Below are 22,756 nucleotides of genomic sequence, written 5' to 3'. Positions count from 1 at the left end.
CCCCGCCCCCGCCCTCCCCGCGCGGACCCGGGCCCCGCCCGCGGGCGCACTGGCGGGGCTCGAGTCCCTCAGCTTTGGCTGCGCCCGGGGACCAGGAGGCTGGTGCTGGCGCTCGGGCCACCATGTCCCAACGATTCATGGTGACCCCCGCGGCGAGCAGGGCGGGGGACGCGGGGCCGAGGCCCGAGGGCGGCGGCGACCATCTCCCCAGCCCCGGCCGGGCCGCGGACCTCGACCCCGCAGCCGCCCCCGAGTCGCCGAGGGTTGACGCGCTTCCCATCCTGCGCTACTGCCGCGAGCCGAGCCGCTACGGTAGGTGCCGGCCCGCGGGGACGCCCACCGAGGGCGCCCGGCCACCTCGTCTGTGCGCCGGCCGGGGCTGCGGGAGCGCTGACGGAGCGCCGGCCTTGGGGACGGCCGCGGTGGCGGCGGCGTCAGCGCTGGGGTCGAGCTGGTGTGGCGCGTGCCCCGCGCGCTCCTCTGGGCACCGTGGCTGTGGCCCCGATGCCGCCTTTCTGCCCTGTCGTGCGCCCTGGAGGGCGGTGTGCGTCCCTGGGGCCATTGCCGGGGCGGGGGGTGGGGGCGGGGATTGACGGGTGATAGCTCCTGGCACCCTCTGACCTCTTTGCCGCCGAGCGCGGAGCGTCCAGGGAAGTCACGTTGGAGTGTGGAGGCCGAGTTGGGGCGCCTGGAGAGCGCCGGGGAAATGCTGGGCCCCTCCTCGGAGTGAAGACGGCCCAGGGTCAGGGAGGCCTGGGTCAGAGCTGTGTTTCTAGAACCCCACGGCCCTCTGGTCAGTCCCTAGGCTTGTGTCCTCTTCCCCGTGGGCCCCGCACTCCCTCGCCTTTAATCATCCAGCCCGTACCAGCGACTTTCCTTGGGTTTTGAGGGCGGTGCTGTGCCGGCGTCGCGAAGTGCTAGCGAGCCCCCGGCGGTCCCGGCTCCGCCGTCGGTGTGTTGGGGTGTACGGACAGGGCCCCTCCTGGCAGCCCACGGCGCGGGGGGGGGGGGGGGGCAGAGGGGGAGGACAGGCCTTGCCCTCCAGCCTCAGGCCGCTCCTGGGGGCACCCAGCCCTGCTGGACTGGTGGCCTCCACCTCTGGGCTGATGTCCCAACGACCTGCGGCTTCTCAGGTGCCGGGTCTGAGGTTTCCTGCAGGTCAACGGGGGTCCGTGGGCTTCTGGGCAGGAGGGCCGCAGTCCGGCCCCCAGTGGGGAGGATATTACAGGAGAGCCTGGCCTGCGCTCACGGTGAGGACCAGCTCCAAGCAGAGAGCGGAGATTTCAGATTCTTTCCCAGCAAGGCCTTTGTTGACTCGGGACCTTCAACGTTAGGATGAGACCTGAGCGGGCGGCCCTCGGGAGTGACGGGCACTCCGTGTGCACACAGGTTGCAGATGCCCTCTCTCGAGACCGAGACCCCCGAGACCCTGGCGGTAGGACACGTGGTGGGCGCTGGGGTGTGTCTCCATCAGGGGTCGCCGTGACACTTGTCACTCTGGTGGCCGCGGGTTCTCAGGTTCCGCTCCCTCCCCGTCAGCCTCTTACTCGGGGAGCCATTGTTTGGGCTCCTGCTGTGGGCCAGGCAGGGCCCTCCCCCACGGTTTCCCTGCTAACCCGGGAGCCCTCGGGAGCCCCGTCTTGTTTGCTCTGTGAGCAGTGACTCTGCTGTTCCTGTTCATCGGTTAGTAGGGGTCAGAGCTGCTAACTGTTTCTGGGGCCGCACTGTCCCTCTGTTCTGAGGGAAAAGGGAAATCGCCGTGACAGTTGAGGCCAGTAGAGACCGGGGGACCTGGGTCAGCACGAGTGAGGAAAGAGCCCCCCCCCGCCCCCCCCCCCCCCAGCAGCGGCAGGCAGCCTGCGGTGTGGCCTCTGAGAGAGCCCGGTCTCCACTCCCTGCCCCGGGGGACCCTGAGGCCCCGCCACGGTTTTCCCCACAGGAACTGGGGCCTTGGAGGCCGTGTGGCCGGAACGTAGACTCTCAGTGGGCACCGTCCTGCGTGGAGCTGTTCTGCCCAGCAGGGCCCAGGTCCCGCCACCCCGGGCAGGGACGCGGCCCCGGGTCAAACTGACCGTCCGGGTCCTCCCGGTACCTCACTGCCCCTTCTGGCCCCCTCTGCCCCTTGCCCTGGGTGGCCAGTATGCTGGCCGGTGCCCCTGGGGAGAGGGTCTGGTGCCAGACTTGCTCAGGTCAGCTTGTCCCTCTGCCCTTCCTCGGGCGACTGATACCGTTATCCTCACGCTGACGCGGGAGAGGGCATTTCACCAGGGTCCTTGACGTGGTAGATGGCAGGCAGGGGGCTGTTTGGGGCCAGGGACACCCGCCTGACCTTAGAATTCGCCCTCGCACACCTCCCCCTCTTCCTGTGGGTCAGACCTCCCCCCTCCCCCGACCTGGGGGCTGAGCCACCGCCTCCACCCCCTCCGCCCACCTCAGCCCTCAGGCGCGGCAACGGTTCTGAGCTCCGGTCCCCCGGCTGACGCTGGGTCCACAATCGGGCTCCCCGCGCCGCTGGGGGGATAAAGGGGTGGGGGGTGCCCCCCCCCGGGGGGGGGGGGGGGACAAAAGACCGATTATCTGACGCTGCCCATGACAATGTGCACTGAGCATAAAAAGCAACTCGGGTTTTCTGGTGTCGCCCTCCCACTTCTCCTTGTGACCCAGGGGAGCTTTCTGACCCTTGGAGGGTGGCAGCCTCCAGGCTCAGAGGCTCCCCAACTGCGTCAGTAACCGTCGTGCCCCCTGGAGCCGGAGCAGGAACCCGCCAGGCTGAGCCTCCGACTTTGCCCTTAGACTGGCTCCCCTCCAGTGAGTTTGCCCTGGTGCACTTGTGCGGAACGGGCATGTCGGCGGGGTGTCCCTTCTCTCTGCCACGGGACAGGACAAAATCCCAGTCCTGGTGCCCCGTCCCTGTGCCCCGGGCTCAGCCAGCCTTTCCCCGGTACACCCCGGCTCGCCGAGTCTCCTTAGCCTTCTGCGGGCGGCAGGGCTTTGTGTTGGGGCCGGAGCTGGGGTGAGAGGCTTGCCGGCCCGCCCTTCCCGGCCCGGCCGCACCGCTGTTCCAGGCACGCCAGGCGGGAGAGTGTAACTGGGCAGTGACAGGGCCGCGGTACCAGAAGGTGAGGTGGCTGAATTAGGGCTGTGCCCCTGTTCCCAGGAAAGCTGTGGTGCCAGCTCCTGGCGCAGTTCCTCTCTGGGATCGCACAGCGGCCCCACATCCAGAATGGAGACCCCGAGGCCATGGGACACCTCCCACAGCCTGAAGGGCAGGGAGACAGGGAGAGAGTGTTGGCCAGCAAAGTTGGCCTCGGGGAGGCACAGCCACAGGCCTGCCCCTCCAACCTAGGGCCACACTCCTCGGAGCTCGGCCTGGCTCCCCAGGGGCCAGACTCCCGTCAGCCACCTCCCTGTCTCCAGTCTGGACCGGTTTGCAGGTCTGGGGCCATCAGACAAAGGCCTGACGCTGAGAGTCTCTGGAGAGGTCATCCCGCCCCACCCCACCATTCACCTCTGTGGGCTGCCCTGAGCCAGTGCTCCCGGGGGGGGGGGGGGGGGGGCTTCCCGAGTCAGGCGGACCCTCGCCCTAGCGTTTGCCCTCGGAGCCGGCAGAGGCCCTTTTCCCCCCGCGGCAAAGCTGACCTCTCTGTTTCTCTGAAGCTGATGTTGGGCATTAGAGTCCTGCAGAGCCTCGGAAGGACAGCTGCAGGGTGTCGTGTGCGTTTGTGCATCTGCGTGTGTGTGTTGTGTGCGTGTGTCTGTGTCTGCGTCTGTGTGTTTTGGCTCTTTCTTGCTCAGGAGGAGGTGAGGGTTTGACCGCCCAGCCTTGCAAGGGCTCTGGGTGGAGCCGCGGGACGAGGCCGGGAGTGTGCTCGGGCACGCTGCTGGCCCAGCCTCTGCCAGGTGCTGGTCCCAGACACCGCTGTTCCCAGGGAACAGGCTCCCCAGGCCACCCTCTGGGCTGGGCCCTCTTCCTGGACCCCAGGAGAGCACACCTCCACCCCCCGCCCCCAACCCCAGACGGCACGTCCACACTTGGTGCAACTTCACAACTGGGTCATGGGTTTCTGCTCCAGGGACGTTTCAGGGGAAAGTCCCATTTCCCTGGCTGAACTTTCTCGTCGGGAAGGAGGCCTGGCGATGCCCTCAGCTGCCGGGGAAGGCAGGCTGAGCCGGAGCCCAGGGCGCGGGCTGCCTAGCTCTGGTGTCAGAGAACCCGCCACCCGCTGGGCACACTCTGTTTTCTCTTTCCTTAAATATTTCATGGCGCGCGGCCGTCGCGTAGACCCGGGAGCCGCCTCCAGCCCTCAGGGAGCAGCGCTGCCCAGAGCACGCTCGGCTTTGTCAATGGCCAGAGAATTCTCCCCTTGGTGGTTTCTCAGGGCATGTCGTCACTTTCCTCCTTTGCTGCTTATGCCCAGTTTGGCTTCTCCGTGGGGTGGTGTCGTGGATTTGGAGACACCAATTCTCTTTAAACATCAAGAATTACATGATGGGGCGCCTGGGAGGGGCTCAGTCGGTTAGGCGTCTGGCTCTTGGTTTCAGCTCTGGTCATGATCTTATGGTTTGTGAAGTCGAGCCCCATGCCGAGCCCCATGTCAGGCTGGGTGCAGACAGCACGGAGCCTGCTTGGGACTCTCTCTCTCCGTCTCTCTCTCTGCCCCTCCCCTGCTCACTCTCTCTGTCTGTCTCTCAAAATAAATAAATAAACTTTTTTTAAAAAAATCACATGGTAAGTCTGTATTCAGTTAGCCACTATGCACACTGAAGTCTGTATTCAGTTAACCCACTAGGGGGCTGTGCAGGCAGGCCCAGGACCCCGGCGGGAGCCCCCATTCTGCCCAGGACTGCCCTGTGCACAGGGCCTTCCCCGGGCGCCCAGCTGCTCTGCCCTCGCCTCCCCTCCCACCCAGGCCTGTCCCTGTGAGCAAGGGCTCCGCCGTGCAAACGTGGGCTCGGGCTGGGGGTTCCACAAGTGTGTCCAGGGATGTTGGCTACTATACAAATATGTAGGGGGGGTGGCAAAAGGCAAGAGGCAGCTACAAGCACAGGGTTAAAACATGCAAACATGCGTCAAAGGACACTATCCAAAGCACCCATAGAATGGGAGGCAATGTTTGCAGACGGTGTATCTGATGAGGGATTAATATCCAGAATATATGAAGAACTCTCACAACTGACAACAGCAAAGAGCGGTTTAAACAATGAGGAGAAGCCTCGAACGGACTTTATAAGAATGTCCGGTAAGCACATGGAAAGAACGCCCAACATCACCGACCGTTAAGGACATCAAAATCAAAATCACAAAAAGGTGCCGCCTCGCTCCCATTTGAATGGCTATGATACAAAAGAGAAAGAAGCAGGTGTTGGCGAGGCCGTGAGAAATCAGAACGCTGGGCGCCGCCGGTGGGGACCGAGACCGAGCACCTGCTGTACAGTGTGGCGATTCCTCAAAACACTAAACACAGGGTGACCGTGTGGCGCAGGGACCCCGCTCCTGGCCACGCACCGGGAGCGTCTGAAAGCAGAGACTTGGACAGGTTCGTACGCCCAGGTTCACGGCAGACAAAAACGCAGAAACAACCCAGATGTCTTGTCGAGGGAACAATGGGTGAGGAAGACACGGTCCCTCCGCGCACAGGACTATTTGCAGCCTTGAGAAGGAGGGACATCCTGGCACCTGCTACCACAGGGATGGACGTGGGGGACGGTGCCCTGGGAGCTGAGACACATGAGTGTCCACATGGGAGGTCCCGGGAGGAGTCCCAGGAGGGCCGGACGGCGGGGGCGCCAGGCCCCAGGAGGGGCTGGAGAGAGAGTGTTTCACGGGGACAGAGTTCAGGAAGAGAGGCCGCCGTGGAGATGGCTGCCCAGCAGCTGAACCGTAAAGACCATGGCTGCAAGTTTTTAGCTTCATGTTGTATATATTTTACCGCAGAAAAAAAAAAAAAAAAAAAAAGCACCTATGAGAAAAGCAAACCGGAGAAGAGGGCGAGAGGAAACCAAGTTCATCCCCTCCCCCACCTGCCCCTTGCAGAGACGGGGAGGGGGAGGAGGCCTGAGAGGCGGCTTTGATTAAATCGGTTCTCGCCAGCCAGCTCTCCCAGGGGTGACCCCATTCTCATCTAAATTACTCTCTGCAAGGCGTGACCTCAGGACTTTGGCAGGAGATGTTTTTGTGCAGGGACCTTCCTGTTTCAAGCAGCACCCAGGAGAGTTTGGCTTGCTGCCCTGTGGGGAGGAGCTGTGGGCCCGGGACGACCCCCCCCCCCCCACCAACTCCCATACTGCCCTGCCCCCAGCCCGCTCCTCCAGGGACCAAGAAGGAGCCCTGGGCCCGGACCACCCAGCGGGGAAGCCCCCCACCCCCACCCCGGACACATGGGGGACAGCACTCTTGGCCACGAGGCCCACAGCCCCTTGCCCTGCTATCCTGAATGCCCCGAAGCAGGAGTTCTCTAGTTCTCCTCTGAAGGAAGGGCTGGTGCAGAGCACCGGGTGGTCTGCCTTTGGCTCAGCTTGGGTGGCCTGTCCTTAGAAATGGGGACGGTGGCTGCTGCCACACCTTTCCCTTCCAGATGCAGTACTTACTGGTTTTTGCCTCAGAGTTGGCCTTGCTGGGGATCAGGGACCCAGCTTCCTGCCCCTGGAGGAACCTGAGACCCCCCCCCCCCCCACACACACACACAGGAGGCAGGCAGCCCCCCCAGACGGCCCCCTGGGTTGCCGTGCTGTGTCTCAGCCACAGGCAGGGCGTGCGGGTGTGTGTGCATACCTGTGTGCGGTGCGCGTGTGTGCAGGTGTGCATGCACGCAGGCGTGTGTGCCCGAGTGTATGCGGGCACGTGTGCAGGGGTGTGTGCACGTGTGTGTGGGTGTGTGTGCACGTGTGAGGTCTCTCCTGCCTGCAGGGCGGGCGGCAGAGCTTTGCCTCCTGGTGGAGACTCCCGCATGATGCCATCAGGAGCCGGGCAGACGCGGCCCCCAGTCCTCGCTGGGCACAGGGAGCCCGAGCCCTCCTTCCTGCAGCAGCCCCAGGCCTGGTGCCACCCCCAGTGGGCCGAGTGGGCGCTTCAGGGCATCAAGTACTCTGAAAAGTTCCCTAAAAACTGTGGTGGAGCCGTGATGCTCACTATAGGCACCTGGGGAAATGTGGAAACTTCCGTAGTTGGGGCCCACAGAGAAGTGGAACCAACAGGATGTGTGTATAGAGAGAAAGACGGGGATTTATTTTGACGAGTTGGATTGTTCATGCAGCTGTGCCCTGGTGAGTCTGAAATCTTCAGGGTGGGCAGCAGGCAGGAGACCCAAGGAAGGGCTGTCGTGCCCACAGGCTGTCTGCTGGCAGGAGTCCTTCCTGCCTGGGGAGGTCAGCTTCGGTTCTATGTAGACCTTTGACTGATTAGACGAGGCCCACCCATGTCTGGAGGTGGGGGGACCGCTTTACTCAAAGCTCCCCACTTTCAGTGTTAATCTCATCCAAAAAGCATCTTCACAGAAACACCCAGAATAATGTGTGACCTAACATCTGGGCATTGTGGCCCAGGCAAGTTGAGACATCGAATGAACCATCACAATAATGGAAAGAAAAAGGCCTCAGAAATAGTCGCTATGAAAAAGCCTCTTCCAGGCCGCCTCTGTGTATCTGTGTGCACACGCACGTGCATGCACACGGGGATGAATCGTGGTGCATATGCTCTTTCAAACTTTATCTCTTAACGGAAATGCTTTTTCGGAGCAAAAGTGCCTTCATTCTCTGGCCCTGAGTGTTGAAGGAAGCCCTTATAAAGCCCCCAGGACACAAAGCTTGAACAAGGAGGCTTCCAGCCCTCGGCGAGTCTGCAGCAAAAGGCTACACGTTTATTTACCAGTCCTGTTAGGCGCCCTGGGTCCGTGCTCCGAGCCGTGCCCCAGAGCTGGTGGCTCGCTCCTCTGTCATGCTTGTGGCCGACGCTGGTGTCACGGGGTCAGTTTCGAGTGGTTGGACACGTGCTTCACGAGCTTCGGAGGCTCTGCTGGGATTCGGGGACTCAGAGAGGAGACAGCGTGGCTGTGTGGCTGCGTGGCTGCGTGGCCGCTCTGGAAAGGAGGGAGGGGCGGCGGGGGGGGGGGTTGGAGGCGAGGGCCTGTTTTTCCTGTTCACGCAGATGGTCGCTTCAGAAGAGCACGGCAGCCACCCGCTGTGTCCCGTCCGTCCTGTTTTCCGCCCCCCTCCCCCGACCCGCACACACACTGGACGCCAAGCTGCTGTGCTTGAGGGACCTCCCTGGACGTTGTTCTGTGGGTGCCCGCGGGCGGTCTGTCTGCCCCTCGCCCCGTGGTTGGGCTGCACCTTCTTCTCTCTGTGGTTGGATTCGGGGGACGGTGCAGGTGGGCGGCCTGGCTGGAGACTATTTAGAGTCCGGATTGGAATGGGGGACGCGGGGGTTTCACTCGGTGGGGCCAGGTGGCTGGGGGTGCCCCAGAGAATGACCAGGTGCCTCCCTCAGGTCGCTCCACTCCCCTCGACTCCCCTCGGTGGGACCAGCGGGTCCTTTCAGACACGCTCTGTGAGGACAGTGTGCATGGAGCCTGGCCGCACTGCCTGAGCTCAGGGAGCAGGTTCAGGGCACTGTGGGCGGAAAAGCGGGACTGGGTGTCGGGGAGGACCCCAGGGAAAATCGACGGAGACCCAACATTTCTCCTGTTTTCGGAATGTTCTGGAGCTCCAGAGGCTCCCCTTCCTGGGCTGTGGAGGACTCTGCCTTCCAGGAGGTGCTTTCACTGGAGCACGGCTGTCACACACGGGCTCTCTCCCGACTGCACGCCCCCGCGTCTGGCACAGGACAGGGCCTCCCTCTGCCCCTTCATGGCCTTGCCGAGCACACGCACGGGACACAGCACCACGCCGAGGCGGGGACGGGCCGAGTGGAGTCCCTGTTATTGTCCTCCTGCCCACCTGCTTTTGTGTGTTCTGAGCTCTGCACGCGTGACCCAACGAGCAGAAGCCACCAGAAGAGCTGGGGGTGGGGGGTGGGGGGCGTGTGGAGACCCCTCCCGGCCGGGCGTCCACTGCTGGGGGTTGGTATTCTGGGCAGCGAGCTCAGGGAGGGGAACAGAGGAGAGGGAGGGAGGAGGGCGGGGACAGGGGGAGGCAGACGGTGATCTCCCTCCCCCGGTTGGGGCCACGCCTGCCCGGGGAGCTCGTGGGGGCCGTGTGAGGGGCCCGTCCTCATCCTCGGTGGCCGGCAGGGCCCAGGGGCGGGCGGGACGGGTGAGGCCGAGTGGCGTGACTGTGGCCGCGTGGTGCGGGGAATGGCGGTCTCTCCAGCGTAACAGCGGCCGGCGGCTCCTGTGTGCCTCTGACCCAGCTCTCGGAGGCTCCTGACGGTGTCCACGGTAACGGTGCCCGAGACAAAACAGCTCGTTTCTCTCTCCCCGTGTGGTGCCCGAGAGCCATTCACTCGCCCGTCACTCTTTCCCGCCCACCCTTGTGCCCCGTCCTCCGGTCCGAGCTACCCGACAGGCCGCGGGCTCCCCGATGGCAGCCACCGGCCACAGGTGGCCGTGGACATGTGGACTGTGCTGGGGCCCACCTAAGAGCTGGATTTAAATTATTTTAAATTTTTAACTAATTTGAACTTAAACTTAACCAACCACACGTGCTGAGTGGCCGCGGAACCGCAGGGCCGGGCCGGCGTGGAGGGCCCGGCCCGGCAGGACACGGACCAGACCCACAGCTCCAGAGCGTCTGCTCCAGGATTCAGACGATGGAGCAGGGGAGCAGGGAGGCAGGGCGGCGTTAGGGCTGAACTGTGTCCCCACAAAATCCTCCAGCATGTGACCGCACTCAGAGAGGGTCCTTGAAGAGGAGGTTAACAGAGCCTTCCGCATGCCGAGGATACCGGCCTCAGGGGAAAGCGCCTTGCCCACGCCCGGCTCTCGGACTCTCAGCCTGTGTGCTGTCTACACCGCCAGCCTGTGCAGCCTGTGTCAGCTCAGCCTCCTTGGTGCCCCCGGTGGCTCCCCTGAGCAGTCTCCCCATTGTGGTCCATCGCCAGGGCACTGAGCCACAGCCAGCACAGGGACCCTGCGCCCTCCCCAGCCGGGGGCTCCTGGACTGCCTCACCTGGACCGAGGCACACGCCTGTCCCTGCAACTGCCTCCCTGTGGCTCCCCTGCCCCTCCCCCGCAGGCCACCTGAGCCCTCCCCAGGGCCCCGGGCTCCTCCTCGCTGCCTCTTGTTGCTTGGAGACCCGAGTGTCCCCGTCCCCCTGGACTAGAGACAGAGTGGGGTGGCCGGCTGTGTTGCTGTGTCAGGCTTCCCTCGGGGGCTGCTGGAGGGGCTTGAGGGGAGCAGGTGACGCCACCAGGCCTGGGGCTGTTCCTGAGGATCCTGGGGATGCAGACCAGTGGTTAGGGTCGCCCCCAAGAGACTCCAGGGACACCCCCCACTGAGCCACCGGGAGGGAAAAAGCAGCCAAGATCAGGGGCTTCCTCCTGAGGAGAACGGCCTGTATGAGCTCACACAGGCTTGTGGCTCCCGCCCCCCGGTGGGGGCTGTAGGGTCCTGTGGGTCTGGCTGCCCCCACCGTGGCCCGCAGGAAGTATGAACCTGCTCGTACCCACACAGCTCTCTGCAGGGCTCCCTCCTACCCATGGATCCAACCTGGGCCGAGTGACTGCCCTGAGCTCCCCAACCCAGTGTAGATGTGGGCTTGGAGTCCTCCCAGCTGAGAACTGTGCTTCTCAGGGGTCTCGTGAGGGTGGTTCCTGGGGGGTGCTGACCCATGCAGGGAGGAGCGAGCCCCTCAGCCCACACCCCCCTGGGCCTGTCCCATGTCTTTGGTGCACTGAGACTCAAGGCTGTTCTGGGAGGCAGAGGGGTGGGCTGGTGGATTCTAGCACGTTCCAGCACACTTAGCACCTGAGGCCGGTCTTCTCAGCTGATCACCTCTGGGACCGGTGGCCCGAGTCACACGCAGCAGAACTGTGCTTTAGGGACGTGGAGAAAGCACTCCGGAAACCTCACCGCCCTCTCCCCAAGTGTTCGGAGGGCCAGCATGAGGTGTGCCCTCGGACAGCGGGGCAGAAGGAGCTCACAGAACCACGTAAAATGACGCTGCCCCGGGGAAAAGCAGGCTTGCTGCTGGGGTGTGTGTGTGTGTGTGTGTGGGGGGGTGACAGGGTTGTAGAAATGGCTGCCCAAGGGGTCAAGCAGGCCATGCTGTGGAGCCCCCTTTCCTCTGCGTCCACCCATCGGGACCACTTCTCTGAGATGAGCCACTCTCCTGGGTGGGCCAGGCCTCACGGCCTCTGCCCACTCACAGCTCGGGGAGGGGACCTCCTGAGAACGAGGCTGCCTTCCCGCCCTGTCCACCCCCACCCCGTGCTGCCCTCGGCCCCTGCTTTGTGTGTGGGCCCACGCATCACGGTCCCGGGGGACGGTGCTGTCACCAGCCCAGCTCCCCTCCACGGGGGACTTGCCAGGCCCCCGCGAAGGCCGGGGAAAGCACTCCTTCCCTCCTCCTGCCCGGGGCCCGGCCCACGAGGGTGAGGGTGAAGCCTGGCTTGTGGGGGCCGTTGGGGGTCCCAGGATGCACCTGTTGCTGGCCTGAGCCCCTCCACCCCTGGCAGCCCTTCCAAGCTGTCCCCCTTTGAAAGGCCGGATGGTAGGTGGGGGTCCATAGGGACAGGGCACGGTTGGTCTCCTGCCCCGAAGCTGCTCCCTGAGGACACGTGTTTTATGACCGTGGCAGAAAGCCATGCGTTTTGGGTGAGTTAGTGGCAAGCAGACAGCCACCAGGGGGCCTGCCAGCCTGTCCCGCTGTCCGAGATGGTCCCACTGTGTGCCGAAGGCCACAGAGAAGCTTTGGGGTCTGCCCCTCCTGGAGCCCCTTCCCTGGGAACCAGAAACCTCCAAGTTTGGACCTTATCTTGTGTTGGTTTTGAGGCTAGCAGTGGGGGGGGGGGGGGGGAATGATGGCCCCCAAAGGATACGTCTGCGTCCTAGCCCCTGGTGCCTGTGAATGGGCCTGGTTGGGAAAAGCGTCTCTGCAACGTGATTGAGTTAAGGATGTGGAGGTGAAGAGGTCATCCTGGGTTCTCTGGTGGCCTGAGTCCATAACCACTGTCCTTACAAGAGACACAGAGGAAGACACAGGCATGCACAGGAGAGACCACGCGAGGAGGAGGCAGAGGTTGGAGGGCCAGGCCCTGAGGGAGAGGCAGGAGGGAGCCCCCGCCCCAGGGCCTCCAGAGGGAGCACAGCTCTGTGACCCCTGGCTGTGGGACGTGTGGCTCCAGAGCCCTGAAAGCAGGCTCCCGTGTGCTAGACCCCATATGTGGCTGGGTTCCAGCAGCCGCGGGGTGCTCGTCCTGTCAGGGGTGCCAGAGGGGTGGGCTGGGTTCGCCTGGGAGCCGTTTCTGGAGAGGGTGGGGCGCAGGAGGAGGTGCACAAGCTCGGCGTGTTCCGCTCGGGTGGCATCGTTGTGGCTGGTGCCCTGTATGCCGGCTGCTCCTGCCATGGGGCTCAGCCCCGCCGTCCGCATCTACAGGGGCGAGTAGCCCCCAGCCCCGCCCAGGCCGAGCGCCGCGGACCACCTGCTCCAGGGCTTCCCGGGGCCTTGTCCAGCCGCCGTCCCTGTAGGGAGAGGCTGGACCCCAGCGGGGAGGGGACAGCTGTGTCCCACAGCGAGTGGATGACGGACGGAGCAGGGCCGAGGGGTGCCGGAGGGGCCTGCGAGGCTGGGACCTGACCCGACACCTGGGAAAGCGCTGGGTCAGCCGCTGTGTCTGCAGCCACCGGTGTGGTGCCGCCGGCCGGCCGCCGTCCCCGCGGGGAGAGCCGCATCCGCCGCCTGCTCACACGGACCCCACGGGACGGCCCACGTGGGCTTCCTCGCGGAAGCCACGAGGGCAGCCCCGGCCGACGTGCTCCCGAGCGCGAGCCCGCGGAGCTGAGCCTGTTTGCGAATCAGCTTTTGCGGAAGCGGAAGCGGAAGCGGAAGCGGAAGCGAGCGGCCTCCTCCGGCCCGCGCTCACTCCGGGCCACCCGCTGTCTTAACCCCGGGGTCACTGGGGCTTGGCTCCTATTCGGAAACATGCTTCCCTCGAAGTGCAGTCGTGACGGTGAGACCCAGCAGGGGTGAGGCTCCTGGTTGGGACGTCGGGGTTCGGAGCGTGCGGCAGTAAGACGGGACGCAGCCCCGAGGGCCGTGCCGCGGACTGCCCGCGTTTCCGTGCCTTCGTGCGCACGACACCGTCCAGAGCGTGTGTGCGGGCTCCCGCAGGAGGGCACACGCGCTCCGTGCCTCTTTCGCTGCGTCTGGGGACGGGGGCAGCTGTGGGGTCAGTGAGCCGGCGCACATGTGAGCTGCCTTTCCCTTCTTGCCGGGCTGACGGGGCGGGGGAGCCCGGACTCGGGGCGGAGAGCTCAGGGCGGGGCCCTGGAACCGGGCGGCCCCGCGCACCCCCTGCGCCAGGGACTTGGTCCCCGCCGCCCACGGCCCACGGGCGTCTGGGGAGGCGTCGCACACCTGCGAGGAGCTCCCGGTCCACTTTGCAGACCGTGGCACCCCTGTGGCAGGACAGCGTGGCCGGGGACGGGCAGCAGGCGGGCTGAGGAGCCCGGACAGGGCCCGTGACAAGAGCGCGGTGACGGGGCCGGGGCTGGGTCCCGGGTCCCCCTGGGGTCAGCGGGTCCGGGCCACAGGGTCAGGCGCGGGCCGTCGTCACGGGGAGAAGGAAGCTGGGGCTTTTCCCCGGGAGTGGCGCTCCACCCCAGGTTTTCTCTCCCCAACATGGTGACTGTCACCCAGCCTGCATGAAGGACGTGTGATTTAGCGGCAGTGGGAGACAGCCCGGCAGAATCCATTCCGTGGTCTCGCCTGCTGAGGGCCAGGTCCCCAGCCAGGTGCTGGGGGGCAGGCCTGGGGCGGATCTCGGCGCGGGGTGCCACTCCCCTCAGCCTTGTGAGTTCAGATGACGCGCTGCAGCAAGGAGCAAGCAGGAAGGGCCTTGAGTGCAAAGGTCACTTTCGGAAAGTTGCCCTAAGCTGCCCAGATGTCCAGCCCAAAGGCGACAGTGCAAAGGCCCTGGGGCAGTGGCAAATTCAAGATGGGACCCTGGACATGAAGAAGACATGGGGCGGGCACTGGCAGAGGGAGCTGTGGTGACGGGGTGGGCGCATCACTGATCTGGCAGACACGCCCAGGCGGGCAGGGGACTGGCAGAGTGTCACAGCGGAAGGGCGGGGGCTGGCAGGGGTGGGGGCGGTGCTGCGGATGCAGGGACGGCAGGGACGAGGACACTGCCTCCTGTGTGGTTGGTTAGGGGATGGAGTTGGCTTTCCGTGGCCAGTTCTGGGTTGCATGCGCAGCGGTCACTGGTCAAGTCTTGACCGTCGACCGATGGCGCCAAGGCCGTGGGCAGGGTCCTGTCGTCCTGTCCTGTGCCCTGAGGCTGCATTGGGAGCAGGCTCCGGGTCACCCCTGGGCTTGAACCTCTGTTTGCCTGTTTGTGTTCAGATTTCCACGAGGTGGGAGGACAGCCCGTGAAGTGGAGGCAGGATGTGCTTGAAGGGGTGGAGACCCCAGGGGATGGAGCGACCTCGAGGTGACCAGTGAACAGCTGCTGGCCGCGCACCACGGGGCCCGTTCGTGATGGTCCTGGAGAAGTACCTTCCGCAAGAGCAAAGGCCCTGGGGTCACCCGTGCGGGGCACGGCTTGCAGGAGGCTCCCAGCGGGGACAGCACACTGGCTTGCTCTCTCGCTCTGCTCTCCAGGTTTGGGGGCTTCCTCGTGCCCACCCCCGGCGCCGGCTGGGCCGGAAGACACGCAGACAAGGCTGTGCAGGTTTCTTTCGCCGTCTGGGCCCCGTTGGCCTCTCTGCCTCGGGTCGCTGGCCTTCTCGTGCTGGGAGGGGGTTCTGTCCTGAGGACGGGTCCTTGGACGCTGAGCGGCTGGCGCTGCACCCCCTCCGTCCTGTGCGGTGCCCAGGCCTACCCTGGAAGCACGTGGCTGGGGCACCCTCGCCTTCCTGGCAGGAGATCGTGTGGGCTGTAAGAAATGATGAAAACATGCACGTGACTACCTTGCTCCTGCCTAATTCCCTCCCTGGGGGCAGAGTCCCCAGGGAGCACTGGAAAATCGCACACGCCCTGGGAGAGGCAGGCTGGCAGGGACCCTGAAGCCACCGCAGCGCAGAGGGGTCGCGGCCGGCTTTGTCCGCCCGCACCCCCACCTCACGCCATGAGCGTGGGATGGCCAGGCCCAGCGGCCGGCAGGGCAGTGTGCCCGTGACGCTTCAGTGTCAGGTAAACACGAGCAACGCGAGGAAGACTCCTCACCAAAATAAAAGTCAGCATGTATCTGAAACTCCAATTTGACCGGGCACCCTGTGTGTCTCTCACGACCCCCATCTGGGGTCCTTTGACCACGGGGTCCTGGAGGGAAGGAGGCCGGGACCACACTTAGTGGAAGCACCCTGAACGAGCTAAGGTGTGGGGGGATGTTGGAACAGCTTCAGCCCAACGAGTGGGGGTGCGGGGGGCGGGGTGCTCACCGCAGAGGGAAGACCATCTACGCAGGTGGTTGGGGGACTTCCGGTGTCCCTCTCGGGAGTCGGGTCCTGGGGGTGACACTGCCCATCTCCCTGTGCCGCCAGGCACATCCTCGACAAGGGGCTGGTTGAGGCACCAGGGCGGGCTCCCACCGCTCACCAGGAGCGGGCTTTCGAGGCCTGGGGAGGGACGGGTCACATAGGGCGCCCAACACAGAGCGGGAGGGGAGATCCTGTGCCTGGCCGCCTCTGCTGCCCTCACAGCCTGTGGTGACCGCCCACAAGGGGGCCGTGCAGGGCTGTGTGTATCTGTTGAGTCTCCAGAACCTTCTGCGTGTGGTGCCGGCACCTGGCTCTCTGGGGCGGGCTCCCACACAAGCCGGCAGCTTCTGGACAGACAGGGTCCGCCGGGCTGGAGGGCAGCGTCCAGGCCCCTCAGGCGAGTAACAGGGTGGCCAGCAGGGGGCGGACAAGGACCTTGGGAGCCTCAGGCCGTGGTGCCCTGGGGTCACAGTCAGACCCGCTCCCACCTCGAGCTTGGCTGGAGGCCTGTTTTTTGGTGAGGCCGCCTTGTCCTTGGCTTACCTCTGAGACCTCATCCACACGCCAGACCCTGCTTGTTCCCTTGCTGCTGTTGAATCCTGCCGGGAGGCCAGGGGCTGGAGGAGGAGTTCTGGAAAGTTCCAGCCCAGCCTCAGGGCCCTGACTCCCACCCGGTCCCATCCTCCTGCCCTCCCCCAGCTCCCCCTGGGGAGTCAGGGGCGTCTCCCCCACCCCAGTGTCCTAGGCCCCTGCAGCCCCCAGGCGGGGCTCCCCGTCAGTCCAAGCTGTCCCTGAGGCTGCAGCGGCCCTTCGGAGAGGCGTGCCCTGCCCAGGACACTCCCGAGGGACCTGCCCCGGGGACCCCGCCTCAGGCCAGAGCAAGGGCTGGGGCCTCTGAAGATTCTGAAGGGTTCAGGAGCTGCCCAAAGTGGCTGCCTCAGTGGGGTCCAGGGGGACAGTCACCGCCGCAGCTAAGACTCGAGTTAACCAAGTATGTGCAGTTTTAGGTGATTTTCCATGTACTTTCTCAACCACATCCAGAAATAAAGTCTTGGAGGTGATATCAAGGACTTGGTGGGTTTGCTCACTCCCCTCTTTCGGGGGGAGTGGGGGTGTGTGCAGGGCAGTCCCCTCCCTGGACACCTGACCCCAGCCCTGAGGGCTTGGCGCCCAGGACCTGGGGGACCGGAGGACAGCAGGGCGGCAGGGGACTTCCCACCTCCGACACAGTGCGTCTTCCCCTTTCGAATCCCCAGGTCTGGGCATGGCCGTCTGGCAGCTCCTGGAAGCTGGGCTCCAGGGGGCCTCTGGGCACCACCCCAACCAGAACCTTCTGCTGTCTCCTTTGGTCACGCCTGTCACACCCGCCAGGGCCCAGGCTGCTGCTTCCCCCAGGACTCCCAGGTGCTCTCAGGGTTCTTCCTGTGGGGCTAGGAGGCCCTGGCCAGGCCCCTGGTCGAGGCCAGTGGGACCCGGGGGGTCCTGCGGCCGGTGTGTCCTGCTCTGGTGGGGGCCTGTGCTCCCCAGGAGGGGCTGGAGGGCAGAGGGGGAAGCCCTGGGAGTTTCTGGGGTCTCGGGCTGGTCCTGCATGGTCCCCTGGTGACTCTCTTGGTGGCCTGGGGCAGGGTGTCACCAATGTGCCCTGGCTTTCACCGTGCTGGAGGCACTGCTCAGCCCGGCAGCCCTCTCCACTCTCAGACTTGCTTAGCTGAAACTACACAGACTTGTAGAATTTAGCTTTTAATTGTGGCAAAATAGGGGCACTCGGGTGGCTCTGTCGGTCAAGCGTCGGGCTCTTATTTCAGCCCCGGGCACGATCTCACAGTGCGTGGGATCGAGCCCCGCATCGGGCTCTGTGCAGACGATGTGGAGCCTGCTTGGGATCCCTTCTCTCCTTCTCTCTCTGCCCCTCCCCTGCTCGTTCTCTCTCTCTTTCTCAAAATAAATAAAAATAAACTTGAAATAATTGTGGTGAAACGTACAAAACACAAAAATTTCCAAGCATCTACACTGAGTGCAGCCGACCCACCGGCCATCACGTCACCCTCCCAAACCGGAGCTCTGTCCCCAGGAAACACGCCCTCCCTGCCCTGTCTGACCTCCAGGCCTCGGGGGCCCTGGGGGGAGCCGAGTGGGTGCTCTTGGACGCCTTCCTTGTCTTTACCGTGGTTTTACCGGTGAGCTGGAGACTCGGCCTGGCTTGTCTCCTGTCTTCCTGTGAGCTGCCCGCTGCCCCACGCCCTCCTGTGCCTGCCCTTGGCCATCCAGAAACGCCCCCGGACACATTCGGCAGCCACTGGCTGGCTCACACTTGGCGTCTGCATCTCGGTGGCCCCCTCCCTGCCTTGCCGTCCCTCTGGCTCCCCTCCTGCACGCAGAGGCTGGGGCTGCTCCCAGGACGCAGGGGTCCGGCTCCCCTGCCCCTCAGATGGTACCCACCCCGCCCATCGGCTGGTGTGGCACACGGCCACGGAGTCCCGCCGTGCTGTGTTTGCTCGGACAGAGGTGTTTGAGTTCCAAACACCTGCAGCCCCACCTGGTGCCGCCTGGGCGGGTCCAAGCGGGCACAGGGGCTCTGCCTCTCGGAGCCACGAGGCACGGCTTTCCCTGAAGCAGTGAGGGGCCCATGTGGCTACCACACCCACCCTGTGCCCCGTGCCCTGTGCCCCAGGGATGGACGCAGGGGCGGCACCATGGCCTGGTGGTGGCTGTGGGAGGCTCCTTGGGAAGGTGCCCTGACATCTAGAAGACATGGCTATACCTCAGGAAGGGCAGAGCCCTGGGTGGACACACACGTGCTCTCTCTCTCACACACACACACACACACACACATCCATGCACTTCACGGGGACTGATGGGAACCAGGGAGACTGCCTCCTGCCTCCCACCTCCCACCACTGGTGGGACCAATCTTGGGTAGCCAAGCTCATTGGTTAGCAAATACTCATTGAGCACCGTTGGGTGCTGTGTTGGGTGATGGAGGACAAGACACATTTCCTGCATCTGAGAAGGGTAATTCTAGAACCTTCCATCAACAGGGTGAGGAGGAAAGAAACCAGTGTCCAGAAGATGTGCCTCAGGATATCAGGAGACTTGATGGCCCGGGACCAGCCCAAGGTCCCGGCCTCCCAGACTAGCTGACTGGCTGGTGGGTCTGGTGCTTGTTTACGTTAACTTTGTTTCTCAGCGAGAGATGGTGTTGGGTCTCCAGGCACCTGCCCGGTTCTGCGTGAGAGCTGTGTTGTCATTCGGGTCCTGTTTCTTGTGCTGCGGACAATAAAGACTTTATCTAGGCAACTGGGGCTAAGTGACCTTGATTCACTGGACTCTGGATTGACGCCCACTTCCTGCCCAGGCGGGACTGGTTGGCACGGGGCGGTGTCCCAGCCACGCCCCCTCTGCCCTCCACCGCCGCCCCTAGTCCTTCTGGTGGACACACGCGCGCTTAAGTCAACTTGCACCGACTTGTGATGCGAGGAGTCAGAAATACACAATTCCTCTTTGCGCTTCTTCCTGAGCGGCCGGGAGGTGATGAAACCTCCCCCGGGATGAAAACAGGACGCCGTATCCCTGCAGTTAGGGGCACGTTAATGCGTTTGCCGGCCGTGGCACGTCTCTTTGTGGCTTGTGGCTCCCCCTTGCCGTTCCTCGATGACCAACGTTAATTCGATAAAACAAGCTAGGCAATGTTGCTTTTTTTAACTATCTGTGAAAGTTGAATGTAGTTGGTGTTATTTCTTCTTTAAGTGTTTAGAAAACAACCCCTAGGCGGCCATCTGGGCCGTGGGGTGTGTGTGTGTGTGTGTGTGTGTGTGTGTGTGTGTGTGTGTGAAGGTTTTAATTTCCTCACGAGATACCGTGCTCTTCAGAGCTGCTCTTTCTTCTTGCGATACTTTGGGTAGGTTGTGTTTCCCAAGGAATTTGTCTACATCTACACTTTAAAAATGATTATCACCAAGTATTCGTCACATCTCCTGTCAGTATCAATGTCGCAAACCAGGGATGTGAAACAACAGAAGTGCTACCCTCCGCCATCCAGCCGCTACGGGCCCTGTGTCAAGGGGTAGGCGCTGCCCCCAGAGGCTCCGGGTGGCCCTGGGCTGCACGGCTCACCCTGTCTGTGTCAGGCCGAGACTGCCTCCTCCTGCTTTTCAAACCTGTCTCCTCAACACCACCAGTCATCCTGGATCAGCGCCCACCGGCCCCAGGGTGACCTTGCTTGAACTTGATGACTTCTGCAAAGACCCTGTGTCTAAATGAAGCCACATTCACAGTTTTGAAGTGGGTTGAGATTTGCTTGTGATTCTGCTGGACGTTCACGTGTCTTTGGGGAGAATACGCTGTGTGGCTGTTGGGTGTGTGTTCTAGCATCCGCCGGTGAGGCCAATCTCGTTACACATGGGAGCAAAGTTCATTTGTCTGCACTGAGTTTTTGTCTTTGTCCACTCATTCCATCAGTTACTGAGAGGTACGTGCGAAAACCCATTAGCGTGGACGTTCGTCCCTGTTTGCTTTCGGGGACAAGGGTGCCGGGCACACGTCCTCAGAAGGGCTTGTGGCAAGGCGTCTGGGTGGCTCAGTGGGTCGAGCGTCCGACTGCGGCTCGGGTCATGATCTCTCAGTTCATGCGCTTGAGCCTCGCATCAGGCTCTGCAGAGCACGGAGCCTGCTTCGGATTCTGTGTCTCCCTCTCTCTCTGCCCCTCCCCCGCTCACACTCTGTGACTCTCTGTCTCAAAAATAAGTAACAAAAACTTCCAAAAAATTTTTAAAAAGAAGGGCTCGTGAGTGGTGCGTTCACCCGGTGAGCCAGTGCGGGATCCTCTCTTCTTGCCTTCTCTGGCACTAAACGTGTATTTTCGTCACTCCGTTTCCTCCAGCGGCTTCCTGCGACTCTCGTGGCTGCGCCTGGCTTGTTGGGGTGGCTGTTCACACGGTCACCTCTCACCTGTGGGGCCCGTGCTCCTGAGCAGTTGGATTCAGTAGACGGACTTCGCGTCGCGTGCGTTTGCCAGCACGCCGTGCCGCCGTCACTGTGTGCGTCCTGACCCACCTCCCACCTCCTCCCCGGCGAGCGCAAATCCCTGACTCCAGCTTGGGAGGAATTTCTCGGGTGCTGTTTCCTGGGAATGTCATTGTCTTCCCTCGTTTTGCAGGACTGTATTTGCTGGCGTGGACAGCGAGGTGGCCAGCTGTGGCCTCCGTCCCGTGGTCTGTGGCGCCCGCGGAAGCCGACGTGGCAGACGCTCTCCGGTTCTGCTTCTGCAGTGTGTGTGTCCTCCCTCCCGGGAGCAGGAAGTGGCAGCCACGCGGCCTTAGTCAACCTGCCTTCCATTGTTTTCTCTGCGCTCATCACACTTTGACATGTTTTCGGGCTGTGACGCGTGTCTCTGAGAGGACCTTGCTGGTCACCTTCGAGGTTTTGAGCTCTAAGGCCCGAGCGACCTTGCTGTGCTCCAGTCGTGATCAAAGCTTTTTTTTTTTCTTAAATGTAGTTTTGACTCATTGCCCCAAGAAAATAGAAATTAATGACGTGTGGCATTTACACAAAAAGTATTTCTCTGTGGATGGCGGCGAGGCTTCTAGCACTTTCTCTGTCAGCTCTCGTGTGATTCAAGCCAAAAATTTAATGTTTGAACGAGGCACTGAAACCCAGAGATAGTTATCTCACTCAGAAACTGTGGCTCAAGCACACTGCCCTTTTTCTCCCCCTAACGGAATAGAAGAAAGTCCAGAAAAAGGTGAATTTGGGTTCAGGCTGCCAAGCAAAATTGGCAGTTTCGAGCTTGAGGCGACGGCTCAGCCGGTTGGAAACCGTCCAGCAGGCAGAGCGCGCTGGGTCTCTGTGTGCCCTCACCCCCGGCTGCCCCTCAGGGTCCACGGCCCCCAGACACGCATGTGTGTCACCCAGACACGCACACGGGCCGCGCTGGTGAGGAGATCTCAGCCCGTGGCGGGGGGCCGGCGCTCCCCGTGTCTCCGGCCCGGTGGCCTTGCTGTGCGGCCGCCCCCGGGAGGTGCAGGGGGAGGGCTGGCGGGAGGCCTTATGCATTTCTCAGAGGGTCCTCCTGCCTGGATCCTCGGGTGTCTGTCTGCCTCCAGGGGCAGGCCGGCTGGAGCTGTTACACCCAGACCCCCAGGACCCGCCCAGAGCCTGTCTCCCCTCCTTGGGGCTGGCGTCTGCGCAGGCCCCCAGCCCTCCCCCAGAGAGAGTCCAAAACCCTGCGCGGCTCCCCACCTTCCTGGGATGATAGGTGTGACCTTGAGAGAGGCCGTTGGTCACCTTATCAGTGCTGTGGATAATAATAGGATCGAAATCACCGCCCTGGGCGCCTGACTGTGACCTGCTTATCTCGGCCAGCAGCAGCTTGTTTAATTTAAATGATTGTGAAGTATTTTTGTCTCAGCAGGGCTGGCTCACCCTGCAAGCTAGAAGGTATGGGGAGCGTCCCCTTCCTGTGGGCCCAGGGAGACGCCTCCCGCCTCCTCCCAGAAGGCTGGCGTGGGCGCCCGATTCCTCACAAAAACAGGAACATAATCCCGATGCTTTTCTTTCTTACTTAGACACATTGCCTGGAAATCGCCCCACCTCCATCCAGGGGACGTCACTTAGTGAAACACATGATTCGCAGTAGCCAAAAGGTGGAACCAGCCCCTGTGTCCGTCGACAGACGGATGGACACAAACGACGTGGCCCATCCGTGTAGTGGCACAGTGGTCAGCCTGGACACACGACGTGGCCCATCCGTACAGCGGAACAGTGGTCAGCCTTAAGGAAGAAGGATACCCTGCCACCTGCCACGGCATGGATAGACCCTGAGGACCTTGTGCTCCGTGGAATTGGCTGGTCACACGGGACGTATCGCACGTGACTCCCCTGTGTAAATCATACGTAGAGTCAGAAAGGGGGACGTGGCCTCCAGGGACTTGGGGCCTAGGGTCCGGGGTCAGCATTTCACGGGGACGGAGCTTCAGTCCTGCAAGATAGAAAGAGTTCTGGGGGCAGATGGTGGTGACGGTTGCACAACAATATGTTAAAAGGTAAACTGAGGCACCTTACAGGTTTTGGGTTTTTTTTTTCCCCCCAGAGTTTATCTGGAGCTTCCCCAGCAGGAGTGTGGGAGGGGTTTGTACAGGACAAAGCCAGGAGGTGACCCGATGGGTCATAGGGCACGTGG

At 62.9% G+C, this 22,756-nt stretch overlaps 1 protein-coding gene across 1 annotated transcript in view; it reads left to right on the top strand.

The window, feature by feature from the left end:
- The first annotated feature begins 107 nt into the window (after positions 1 to 107).
- SLC12A7 (solute carrier family 12 member 7) overlaps positions 108 to 22,756 on the top strand; it is a 67,283-nt gene continuing 44,634 nt past the window's right edge. The window contains exon 1 of the mRNA XM_040462427.1: positions 108 to 312. Within this exon, the coding sequence (XP_040318361.1) occupies positions 123 to 312 (190 nt within the window). The 5' untranslated portion in view covers positions 108 to 122. The remainder of the gene's footprint in view (positions 313 to 22,756) is intronic.

This window comes from Herpailurus yagouaroundi, unplaced genomic scaffold (assembly GCF_014898765.1).
Source record: "Herpailurus yagouaroundi ecotype Mexico unplaced genomic scaffold, PumYag 321, whole genome shotgun sequence".
Lineage (NCBI taxonomy): Eukaryota > Metazoa > Chordata > Mammalia > Carnivora > Felidae > Herpailurus > Herpailurus yagouaroundi.
This window is presented reverse-complemented; position numbering and strand designations above follow the sequence as displayed.